At 35.7% G+C, this 12,805-nt stretch overlaps 1 protein-coding gene and 1 long non-coding RNA gene across 2 annotated transcripts; one reads left to right on the forward strand and one right to left on the reverse strand.

Annotated features, from left to right (window-relative positions):
* Window positions 1–1,468: 1,468 nt before the first annotated feature.
* Window positions 1,469–3,981, forward strand: LOC130726004 (beta carbonic anhydrase 6, mitochondrial-like). The gene is made up of 4 exons (XM_057577206.1): window positions 1,469–1,616; window positions 3,245–3,336; window positions 3,452–3,505; window positions 3,889–3,981. The coding sequence occupies exons 1-4, from the start codon at window positions 1,598–1,600 to the stop codon at window positions 3,949–3,951; spliced, it is 228 nt and encodes a 75-aa protein (XP_057433189.1). The 5' UTR covers window positions 1,469–1,597; the 3' UTR covers window positions 3,952–3,981.
* Window positions 3,982–8,113: 4,132 nt separating this feature from the next.
* Window positions 8,114–12,142, reverse strand: LOC130724570 (uncharacterized). The gene is made up of 3 exons (XR_009014572.1): window positions 10,816–12,142; window positions 8,627–10,596; window positions 8,114–8,546 (listed from the first exon to the last, which is right to left on the reverse strand). It is a non-coding gene; the product is annotated as an uncharacterized LOC130724570 (long non-coding RNA).
* Between the last annotated feature and the right edge of the window lie 663 nt (window positions 12,143–12,805).

A 12,805-nucleotide genomic window follows, 5' to 3' on the forward strand; every position in this document is an offset into this window, starting at 1 on the left:
TATAACTTTTGAATTTAGTCTTGAGGACTGATTGTATTTGTTTAAATATATAGCTTTTGAATTTTTCTTCCCAACTTCTGGTATCACAACTTCTAAGGGATCGATCATCCAATCTGTGAATTTATTTCCAATACAAAATAGAGATGTTCTTGTGTTGTATCGTTATCTTGTGCCATTTTCTAACTCTTTTTGTGTTGAGTTGTGCCTAGAGTTGGACAAAATCCACATTAGAATTAAGAAGTTTAATGGTGTCCAAATAATGCTTGTGACAGCTTGACATTGTCAATGATATTTCACAATGTGTGGCTTTTGTAGGGTGATCAAGCTCTTTTTCTCCAGCAAAAGTATTTCTTCCAACAATCCACAAGAGAACAAGGTGGGTGGAACTATAAAAAATGTCAAATGTGCTGAATTGAAAAGAGGTGGTCTCGTGGTGGAACCAGAAAAAATAAATCATATTATTTAATGACATGTTTCAAGATGCAGTTCAAACTTTATAGATGGTAGAATAAATCCAGTAAGAAACATTTCTATGATGATTTGGATGCAATCCCTGATGTGAAAACAGTTTTTGATAGCTTGCTTTTTTTAAGTCATTTCCTTATTTTTCTTCAAATTATTATTTATATTACTCTGATTTGAGTTTTATTCCCTGCTGCTGTTAAGTCTTTGATGATTTGAAGTCTGGACCTGATTTTGAAATTCCAATTTCAAAGGAGAGTGGCTTAGCTGAAGGTACGACCGTGTTTCGCTTTATTTTGAGTTTTCTATATATAAGTACTGGCTAAATGGCTCATATTATCCCCATTCTCACTACTAAAAAAACGTGAATTAGCGAGGGATTTTAGCGACGGAACAAAATCCCTCGCTGTTAGCGACGGAATTTGACGGAATTAGCGACGGATTCATGTTTTTGGAATAAAAATGCTGTTTTAAAATTTTGCGACGGAATTAGCGACGGATTTTCAACCTCTTTGTAGTTCCGTCGCTAATTCCCTCGCTAATAATCTTCTATATTTTATCCAGGAAATTAGCGACGGATTTTTACCGTCGCTGATATCCACCCGTCGCTAATTCCCTCGCTGTTTTACCGACGGATCATAACTGTCATATTTCTGTCGCAAAAGCTTTTGGTTTTGTTATTTTAAAATGAAAAATTGGCCCTCCCCAAGGTTCGAACCTTGGACTTCCTTGTCGAATGAAGGGGCTTGGCCATTTCAACTACGTACCCATTTTTTTTTTTACATAGTATGTGAAATAAATTTATTAGTAGTTTAAACGTTTTCTAGTCCAACCACTTAAATAAGACTGAATCTATTCACACACTCATACATACAGTCATACTCTCACAAAAACCCTAAAGTCTCGATTTTCTCAGAAATTTCCTCTCACGCTCATGGCCGCCGCCATCACTCGTGGTGGAGGTGGAAGTGGAGGAGGTGGTAGTGGAGGTGGAAGCGGAGGATGTGGTTCCCGTGGCGGAGGAGGTGGTTCGCGTGGAGGAGGGTTTGTACCCCGCAGCGGAGCAGGCGCAGGCGTAGGAGCAGGTGAAGAATCTTCCTCTCAGGAGCACGGGAGGAATGGTTCAAGTTCAAGCATGGCTGGTGGATGCAAGAGTTTGCTACTGTCTCTAATTCTTGCCATCTTTGTCACAAGCATACTCTCAAGTCTCAACATTGTGTAGTTTTAGTGTTGAATAAATATGTTCCCACTCAATACTCATAGTAGTTATAGTCTAATCCATAATATTGAGTTATGGGTTTGAAATTTTCTGAATTTACTTCTTGTTCCTTGTCTCTGGTTATTTCTTCAGATTTCTGTTTTATGTTTCTGATTTGATTGTAATTCTTTTGCTGGTTTCAAGTACTTTTGGTTCTCCTTGCTTGCAATTGGTGAGTATTTTCTTGTGGTTGATATAGTGAATGGTAGGTGTTTGATTTAATGGGCAAATGAAAATATACTAATGGTAGTTTCTTATGGTAGTTTCATTGGATCTAAGCCTTGTATGTGTATGTCCCTGCTGATGTGCTTTTGTTGTGGTGGGTAGGACCACTGCAAGATTTACTCTCTTTAATTTCATGAATAGACTAATTGTGGTTTGAGCTTCTCTTTATCTATGGTAATGGGTTATATTTTCTAAACTTTGTTACTCTAGCCTTTGTTGTGTTCTGTTTATATATGTGAGGTGTTTTGGGTTTATACCTTGTCTAATGAGGGAAATCTTAGTGGACTAGTTCAGTATACTTATGTTAAGCTCTTAGTTATACTCTTTTGTGTTGAGTAATAGCATTCAGACTTCCAGCTTACTCTTTCATGGTCTATTTCCAATTCAAACTTACTCTTTCATGTAAATCACTTCTGTACAATTCAAACTCAAGAAATAGCATTTAGAAATTTTTCTTCCAACTTACTCTTCCATGGTCTATTTCCAAATGTGTTGGATGAATATGATTCTTCTTTGTTGTTTAAGTAATATGATTAACTGTTTTTATGCTTCTTATAGATGTTGTTGAACCAACATATACCACTGTAATCATCTCTTACTAAGTATTTAATTTTGGACTTTATGGCAATTGCAGATCTTCCATTTCTTCCACTTTATTTTGTTCCTCAATTTCTTTATTTGTTTCTTTATTTTGTTTCACTAACTAAGCCGTTCAAATATTTCTCTCGTTGTTCTTTCTATTCTCACTTGCTCTTTTTGTTCAATTTCAAAACTTTTTCGATTCAAGCTGTGATTGTGATCTGATCTAACTCTTTTTCTTTCAAAGTTTGTATCTTTGTGAGTCAATATTTGATTTTTTTTTAGTTATGACATTTGGATTTGAACTTTATGTGTTTCCATTTGTGAAAGGTTTTGAACTCTTTGAATCTGTGATGTTGTTCCTGACAAAAGAGTCTATAAATGCTATGACCTATACCTGGTTAATATGTTATATACATAGGTAAGTGTCAGAATAGATGGTAAGACTTCATTTATTATTTGTTCTATAGCACTAGTATGTTCCTTTTATAGCACTGTTAAATTGTGTCTGTAAACTTTGAATAATGTGTATGTGCTGGATGTCATAAGTGGGTTTGATTTCTTCTAAAAAAAAAACCAATTCCCCCTTTTTCATTACATTTTAGCTTAATTTCTTTGGCTCCTGTATGTTTACTGCTCCATGTTGTAATTCAACTGAGACATTGGTCTTAACTCTTAACTGATAAATCCAAGTACAGTTTTTTGTAATTCCTTGTGCAGACTCTAGGGTATGCCCCTCTAACATATCAGGATTCCAACCTGGAGAAGTATTCATGATACGTAACATCGCCAATCTTGTACCTGTGATGAAGGTATTTGCATAATTGCTTCTGGTTATTTTTCCTTATAACTATAACTAAGTGGCGTTCAAACTATTCTTATTTGTTATTTCCCTTCTCATCATTTTTCTCTTCTGTTGGAGGGCAGAATGGATCATTAGAGTGTAATGTTGCTCTTGAGTTTGCAGTAACTACTCTTGAGGTAGGTACTTATTTATAAAGCTTTTATCATACTTAGATTGATAGTGTGTTTGGATCAAGTTCTCTTTCCCCGGAATAAAGACATTTGTTTCTTAGTATGTGCCCAAATAAAAGCATTAGCCAAAAATTTCAGAAAATGCAATCTCAGCACCTCAAATTACTTACTCTTTAAAAAAGAGCAAGAAAGTGTTCTCATAATCTCTCTCTATCCATATTATACTGTTTCAGCACCTTGAGAAACTTTTTGTTTCCCAGTCCCATAAAAAATTATTGTTATCCCAAGAGAAAAGGAAAATGTATTGTCATTCATTTATCTTTGTGGATGTAGTGCTTCTGTTTTTTTAGGCTTAATATCATAAAATGACTTCCACTCTTTGAATGAAGGTGAATAAGGTGCTTCAGTTGGGCTGGTCTGCTTCAAATTTTTATTTTGGGGTCAGATGTTAATTCTTCAGGTATCATCTTTGTAACATGCCATAAGTTTATAATGCATGTTTTTGCAATTTACTTGCTCATTGATGAATGCTTTGATTTAAGCTTGAATATGCTTGTAAATTGAGGATTCATTTACTGAACTGCTACTTATTGGTTGTTTATTGTGTTTGTGTTAGAAACATGGATGTGCCTGAAAATAAGAAATTGATGGATAATAGATTATACTGTGATACGCACGTGACAGAAGAATTTCATATAGGAATTCATGAATTAGCGAGGGAACCATTCCGTCGCTAAATTAGCGAGGGATTTAGCGACGGAATAGAAATAAAAAGGTCATGTTGTTAGCGACGGAATGTGATCCTTTAGCGACGGCTTGTACCATCGCAAATAGCGACGGAATAAGAACTAATACGACAAATGATATAGCGACTGTATATTTCCGTCGCTATTAGCGACGGATATCATATTCCGTCGTTAATTTTTTAGCTACGCCCTTTTGCACGGCGGATGCAGGTCCGTCGCTAATTCCGTCGCTAAATGTTTAGCGACGGATTTTGCCCGTCGCTAAATAGCTTTTTTTTTAGTAGTGTCTCCTTATGCTTGATCTTGAGAAAGAAGGAGCAATCTCTACCTTCTGAATGTGCTTATTTGCTTCATTGATTTGAATTTTGTTACTGTTCTTACTCATTGTTTCTTGTGTTTTCTTATTTTGTCTTTGTTGAGATTTGACTCATTATATTTTGGGCTAAAATCTTTAGTTTATTAGGATTTGATTTAATGTGAACTGTAAAAGGTTTTAAGGGATTGTTATAGGATTTATTAGGATTTTATTGTAAAATAGAGATCAATAGAATCCAGTATCCACTATAAATAGGATAACAATGTAACCCTAAAAGTTATACTTGGTACCACATGCTTCATGCCACAAGTAATACAAAAGAGCTATAGCTACTCTATAGCTGCAGAGGTAGGCAATTTGGTCGAACTGCGTGACCAAAGATGCTGTGTGATTTATCTGTGATTTCTCGTTCTACTACTTCGTGCAACCGAGGTGATTGAATCCCCTACAAGTGTATCAGAGCCGATGGTTTGTGGGATCATGGTAACGGCTCCTTGTGTCGAAAGTCTTTCTAGCAGTTTGGTTAGACTACGGGTTTCGTTGGCAGCGAACGACGGTGCAAGGTGGATAGCTTCGGCAAACGGAAGGACCATGGGTGATGTGGTTGAGGGACTCACACTTGAGGGGGAGATTGTTGGAATGAAGTGTTAGAGTCAAGTCCCACATCGGAGAAGCCAAGGTAAGAGGGAGAGTTTTTAAGGAGATAGACCCATAAACCTAATGCCTTAAGGTTTTGGGTTAAGATGTGGTGTCCAAGATCTCCTTATTATCTCTCCTCGGCCTTGACCCATGGGTCCTCCCCGTGACTCTCCCCAACAAGTGGTATCAGAGCCGATGGTTAGGTGATCATGGTGATGGCTCCTTGTGTCGAAAGTCTTCCTAGCAATGGTGGCTAGGCGGCGTGTCCCGTTGATGGAGATCCAACTACGGTGCAAGTAATTGGAGGTTTGCGCTTGAGATGGACTCACACTTGAGGGGGAGATTGTTGGGATGTCAAGTGTGAGTAAAGAAGTCCCACATTTGATGGTTAGAGGAGAGATGAGCACTTTATAAGTAAGAGGACCCATACACCCATTATCTTAAGGTTTTGGGTGAAAGATGTGGTGTCCAATCCACTTTGGTGTGCTCATGTAAGCCCAATGTGATAATCCTCCGATTTATCCTCTTGCGGCCCTACAAGTGGTATTAGAGTTGATGGTTCGTGAGACCATGGTAATGGCTGGACAACTTCCGCAGAGGGGCCGATGGTTAGTAACCATGGTAACGGCCGGGTAACTTCTGCGGAGGGGCCGATGGTTAGTAACCATAGTAACGGCTGATATCTTCTGCTGCGAAGGGAGGTCAACAAGGTTTGCAGAAGTCGTTGTGAGAGGAGAAACCGACGGATCTGAAAGACACTGAACAAGGTTGAGATCTGTATACTTTTAAGAGGCGATGGCCACGCCAGGGAAGGAGAAGTGGATGGATGCCAAGGTGGAGGAGTGAAGCAACAGGGTGTTGAGCAAGATGGAGTTCAATCCCAAAAATCAGAATCATGAAACTAAAGCAGATCTTCATAGAGGAGTTCAGAATTCGCCAAGGTGGAGATTGTTGAGATTTGGCTCATTATATTTTGGGCTAAAATCTTTAGTTTATTAGGATTTGATTTAATGTGGATTATAAAAGGTTTTAAGGAATTGTTATAGGATTTATTAGGATTTTATTGTAAAATAGAGATCAATAGAATCCACTATAAATAGGATAACAATGTAACCCTAAAAGTTGTACTTGTACCACATGCTTCATGCTACAAGTAATACAAAAGAGCTATAGCTACTTTATAACCGCAAAGGTAGGCAATTTGGCCGAACTGCGTGACCAAAGATGCTGTGTGATTTATCTGTGATTTGTCGCTCTACTACTTCGTGCAACCGAGGTGATTGAATCCCCTCTAGTCTTCCATTATCTTATTTGTTACTTGGGTTGTGTGATTGGGTCAGGTGCTTATTGGATTTGATCCCAACTAAAAAAAGCAAGTGCAATGGGATGAATAACAATTAGTTGTGGATGGTGCTAATGGTTTAGGTGGAGATTGCTCAGGAATGGAATGCACAAGAACCATTTGAGATTTAATTTCTTGCAATTAGCATTCTTTTTACTTAGTTAGTATTGACTATGCTGTTTTCTTTTCCCATCAATAATTGAAAACATTTTCATGTAATATTTGTTATGTGGAAAAATTCCAGAGATTGAAATAAATGTAGAGAAGGAAAATGTTATGTGGTCTGAGGAAGAAATGTAAAAGTTAAATAGGTTGATTTTGGTTGGAAAAAAAAACTATGGAGCATGGAAGGCCTTTACCGTGAGTATATAAAGAGGGTGGTGAAGCTATTCATCTTCCTATTAATATCCATTCAATGAGTAATTTATCACAGGCATGTGAGAGGACACATGGGTATGTAGACATGAAATCTTTTAATATAATACATCTACTAATTTCAATTGAATATCATATAAAATCTTATCATATCATATAAAAATTAATTTTATTTTGATGATTTAGTTGTGTTACGAAGCATGTTTTTGAAATTGATTAAAATTATTTTATTTTTATGATTTTTGTGTGTTATGAAGCATGTTTTTAAAATTGATCAAATCAATTGTTGATTAAAATATTAGATTAGAGATACTTTAAGTTTGGAATCAATTAGAAAACAATTTTAAAATCTTGATCCATATAAAATTTTTTTACTACTAATCCATTTCAACTAAAATCTTGGTATAAGAATTGAGCATGATCTATGTTTACTTTCTCATTATTAGTAGAAAGTATGATTTGCATTTGAGGTGTCAACGACTAGTGCGTTTTCCCTTCTTCTTTGTAACAACATTTTAAAAGAAGGTTGGTATGGTGTCAATCAAGTTTCTTCTACGAACTATCGACCTTGCTATTTGCCAATAACATCGCTGCCATCATGTAGTGTGTCTCGAACAACCTAATTTTCTTAACCCTCTCCTCTTTGTCTTTTCCATTCAGAATCAATTTTTCATATCTGGTAGAGCAAAGGATGCCGTAATAGAAAATCAGATTTTGGAAGCACTATATAGGTGTAATTTGCAAGCTCACAAAGAGGAAAAAGAATTTGAATTTCTAATTGTGATGCAACTGTGAGGGATTAACTTAACACGATGGTAATATAGAACAATTTCTATAGCAAACACTCCAAGTTGCACAATGCACAATCATGAAGTTGTATATTGGATAGAATTTATCACTATTATTAAGCAATTGTCCATGTTCTATAAAGCAATTTCTATGACTCGTATTGCTTTATGTAGGATGTTGATGTGGAGATGAAATTAGAATTCGCGTAAATTGAATTGAATTATGTTCTGAAAAAAATTATTAAAGTGATTCATCTCACCTGGAGCGAATTAAGAAAAAAAGGAAGAGAGAATGTGTGAATTATCTTTGTGATAATTAGAAGTCATGCATACATATATTCCCTTTATTCGTAATTATGACATGGTGGTTTACGTCAAAAAATGAAAGAATTAAATGATGATCCCTTCATGGCATGGTTTATATATATATATATATATATATAAATATCATGTGTTAGCATGACTTGAATATCACAAAGATGACACAAACTTCAAACGCACTCCACATGGGGCAAAATTCTCTCCATTCTGAAACAGAGGCCAGAGAACTGTTTGAAAGCTGGTGTAAGAAATATGACAAAATATACTCTTCAGAAGAAGAGAAACACTTCAGGTTCAATATCTTCAAGGAAACTCTTGCATATATCACTCGCTAAAACCAGAAGGCTATAGACAACTAGATGTATCCCTGCCTTGGCCTCAACGCTTTTGCTGATGAAACCGTTGATGAAAGGAGCCTCAAATTTATGCATATCCATCCCTGTCCTCGAGAAAGGTTTCGTCAATCATGTTTTAGAATGTGTCAATTCCAACTGTTCCAAGTGTTCTAAAATGGAGAAAGCTGGAATCGAAGACAAAGAATTTGAAAGGTATGTAATGCTTGAATTTGAAAGCTGGTTGAAGAAATATCCTAAAACATACCATTCCGAAGAAGAGAAAATCTACCGGTTCGGTATCTTCAGGAAAAACCTTGCATTGAGGCGAAACACTGCCTTTATGTATCAAATGGCGTTTGAGCACCAGTTTGCCCAATTCAGCTCCAATAGTTATGCTGATCTAACCTTCCCTGAAATGAAACGCCTAGCCGAACAGAATATATGGTAATTATGTTACATGTTGGTTAGTGTTAGTATAGTGTTAAATCAAATTAAATACCCCTATTATGTATGTTAGTCATGTATTTTACTGTGACTACGTTAGTCCTTATTTTCACCAACATTAACAACTTAAGTTAAGTTAAGGGATGCTCTTTTAGTTTCAATCTGTGTGTGTGGAATTGTGAATTGGCAACTGATAATACTAATGCTTTAGAGCCTTGTTAGACTTTCTGGAAAATGGGCGGCTACCCATACATCATATCATACATGGTCTTGGATTGGCATTTTCTATACACACACATATATAATTTATTCATTATTTAATGTCATAATTTTTTGTGATGCCATTTTCTACTTCATTTCAATATCACACTACTCATTTGTTGATAATGTTGCTGGTTACCCGGCAACATGGATTTATAATGTGCAGAGTTGCTTTACCCAGAGAAAGCTTTCTTACGTACTGATATGAAAAGTAATGATTTTCAACACAAAATTGCAATCATATTTGCACCAATATAAGAATTTAGTTAAAGATCAGTTGGCAATAAAGTAGGCAAAACACAATAAGGGGATTTTGAGTTGTGTTCCATACTTGTGTAACTTCTACAAATTTAAACTCTTGAACAAACCTTTCTCTAATCACAAGATTAGCTAGGTTGACTAGATTCACAACCAGCTTAACAAATATGTTAAGCGAGTTCAGTTAAAACACTACGGATAACACTCTGATATCCAGTACAATTTGTTTTCTTCTACATTTGTAAACTAGCATAATGGATTTCTCAAATAAGGATAACTTGAGTTTTCAAATAAAACTTTGCTTTCCGTACTTAGTTTACTAATAATGTAAAATTAACTTGTTCACCCCAATTCATTTAAGATACATCTTATCCTTCATAAGATTTTACTAGGATGATTGTATATGCATTGTTTATACAACAATAACAGTAACAATGTTGTCCACGGCGAATGGTTGGGTGTTGTTTCTGTTAGCTTCCACCACTATCAGTTTGTGATTTTGTACACTACTAAAAAAAAGCAAATTAGCGAGGGACAAAATCCGTCGCTAAATAAGGAAAATTCTGTCGGTAAATTTTTAGCGACGGAACTGCATCCGCCGTGCAAAGTGGCGTCGGTAAATATTTAACGAGGGATTCTTCAATCCGTCACTAATAGCGACGGAAATATTCCGTCGCTAATTTATTTAATTCCGTCGCTATATCATTTGCAGTATTAGTTCTTATTCCGTCGCTATTTGCGACGGTACAAACCGTCGCTAAAGGATCACATTCCGTCGCTAACTACCTGACTTTTTTATTCCCATTCCGTCGCTAAATCCCTCGCTAATTTAGCGACGGATTGGTTCCCTCGCTAATTCATGAATTCCTATATGAAATTCTTCTGCGTATCACAGTATAATCTATTATCCATCAATTTCTTATTTTCAAGCACATCCATGTTTCTAACACAAATACAATAAACAACCAATAAGTAGCAGTTCAGTAAATGAATCCTCAATTTACAAACATATTCAAGCTTAAATCAAAGCATTCATCAATAAGCAAGTAAATTGCAAAAACATGCATTATAAATTTATGGCAAGTATAGGTAAGCTTGAAGACTAGCAGGCTCAGAGTCAAGCATTATTTTGTTTGATAGATGAAAACTTATTTGTTTATTATAAATAGCTACACACTTGAACGTGTTACAAAGATGATACCTGAAGAATTAACATCTGACCCCAAAATAAAAATTTGAAGCAGACCAGCCCAACTGAAGCACCTTATTCACCTGCATTCAAAGAGTGGAAGTCATTTTATGATATTAAGCCTAAAAAAACAGACGCACTACTACATCCACAAAGATAAATGAGCAGCATTACACTCTGATGATCCATTCTGCCCTCCAAGAGAAGAGAAAAATGATAAGGGAAATAACAAATAAGAATAGTTTGAATGCCACTTAGTTATAGTTATAAGGAAAAATAACCAGAAGCAATTATGCAAATACCTTCATCACAGGTACAAGATTGGCGATGTTACGTATCATGAATACTTCTCAAGGTTGGAATCCTGATATGTTGGAGGGGCATACCCTGGCCTAGAGTCTGCACAAGCAATTACTAAAAACTGTACTTGGATTTATCAGTTAAGAGTTAAGACCAATGTCTTAGTTGAATTACAACATGGAGCAGTAAACATACATGAGCCAAAGAAATTAAGCTAAAATGTAATGAAAATGGGGGAATAGTTATGTAACAAATAATTGAATGGACAACACAAATCCTCTTGTTATCAGCACCTTTGGATGTTGAGCTTTAGCAAGAGCTTGAAAATGCTCCAACTCTTTTCTGTCTAAAAGAAAAATAGCTTATTAAGATACTAGACTAAAAACAAGTAACTGATTTTTGCAAGCTGAAAGGTTTTTAAAGAGGATGAAAAGATGCTTCATTTACTGTACAATTTTCACTAGAAAGAGGTAAGAGCTTTCCTCACTTGAAAAGAATAATCATGCTAGTTATATTATTTATGGGGCCCAAGCATAAAAAAATGGTATAGTTCAAATGTTTCATAAAAAGGAGCCAAGGACAACACCCATGGGCTAACAACTTTGCATTTTTTATTCAAAGGGATATTCTGAGTATCCATTCTAATATTCAGCAAAAAAAAAGGAATACAACATTCCAATTTGGCATCAAGTATATACTTCAAGAAGCAATATGTGAGCATTTAATTTCAAGATGCATATGCCTGACGACCTTTTCTTACTCAGCATAATTTTAAACTTAGGAAAATCAGCACATGAACCAGGAATTTATCAACTTCTTCACAGTAAATCATTTCATCATTATTAATTTACTGTCACCAAGTAATAGTAATTCTTTGACTTTTCATGAATAAAATGAAACATCCCGTAAAAAAAAATGATGGTACAGGAAATAGAAGACAATATATATAATAAAACAAAACTTATAATAATAATAATAGTTTAAAAAAAAAAATCTAAAACTAACCTAACACTAGAAACCCACGCAGCCCACTCCTATATACATTGTAAAAGAAAGAGAAAACCGTGTCCTGCTCTCTCTTTCAATTTCGTTTTCCTTGCCTTTGCATAGTGGGTAGCGAATTTCTTCCTCTCAATTTATTCATCATTCTTCTTGTCTTTTTCCTCCAAAAAAAAAAAAACCACACAAAATCCTACCATTGATTACATGCTGTTGAAGGACATTTGGGCTTTCACGTGGAAGAGTTTTGGGACAATTATTGAGAGTTAGGGCTTGTGATTTGAGAAAGGAGAAGAGTATCCAGCACTTCAAATTGTGGATTTGATTTCTTGGAGGTATATCCACACTCTATAAATTTACAGGAAATTATTATAGCATATGTTAGACTTGAGTAGAATTATTTTAGGATTTTGGGTACTAATTGAGAATTTTGTGGTTGCTCACGGGTAGTAGGACATGAGATAATTTATGCTGAAGGTTGGGATTAAATTTTGGTGTTCAGATTCGTTGGCTAGTGGTTTGTTCGGTTGCCGTGGAGCTGTTGGAAGCAGTTCAGTTGATTCGCCTTTGTTGTGAGTGGTTTTCAACTGCTATGACATATTTTTAACAGTCTTATAACTGATTTAATTACTTTATTATATTTGAAGGAAATGTTTTCCGTGACTATTATTGATAATGAAATACCCTATATATACAACTTACCTAGTTGACTAACAATAAATATTAAACCCTAATTACAGGCGTAATTACAAAGAGAATAAATAATATCCTATTCTATCACACCCCCGCAGTCGAAGCGGGAGGTTCACCGACGCTGAGACTGGAACGAAAATCATCAAAAAGAAGCCGAGGTAGGCCCTTGGTAAAAATGTCCGCAATCTGATGACGGGAAGGAACATGAAGGACGCGAGCCTGGCCACGCGCGACCTTTTCCCGAACAAAGTGGATATCCATCTCAATATGTTTGGTACGCTGATGGTGCACTGGATTCCC

The sequence above is a fragment of the Lotus japonicus genome, chromosome 6, assembly GCF_012489685.1.
Source record: "Lotus japonicus ecotype B-129 chromosome 6, LjGifu_v1.2".
Taxonomy (NCBI): Eukaryota; Viridiplantae; Streptophyta; class Magnoliopsida; order Fabales; family Fabaceae; genus Lotus; species Lotus japonicus.

Excerpts from the sequence above, each read along its gene's own strand:
- LOC130726004 (XM_057577206.1), top strand. Across the intron at positions 3,337-3,451 it reads ATCTTGTACCTGTGATGAAG|AATGGATCATTAGAGTGTAA; the intron begins GTATTTGCATAA and ends GTTGGAGGGCAG. Across the intron at positions 3,506-3,888 it reads TTGCAGTAACTACTCTTGAG|GTGAATAAGGTGCTTCAGTT; the intron begins GTAGGTACTTAT and ends CTTTGAATGAAG.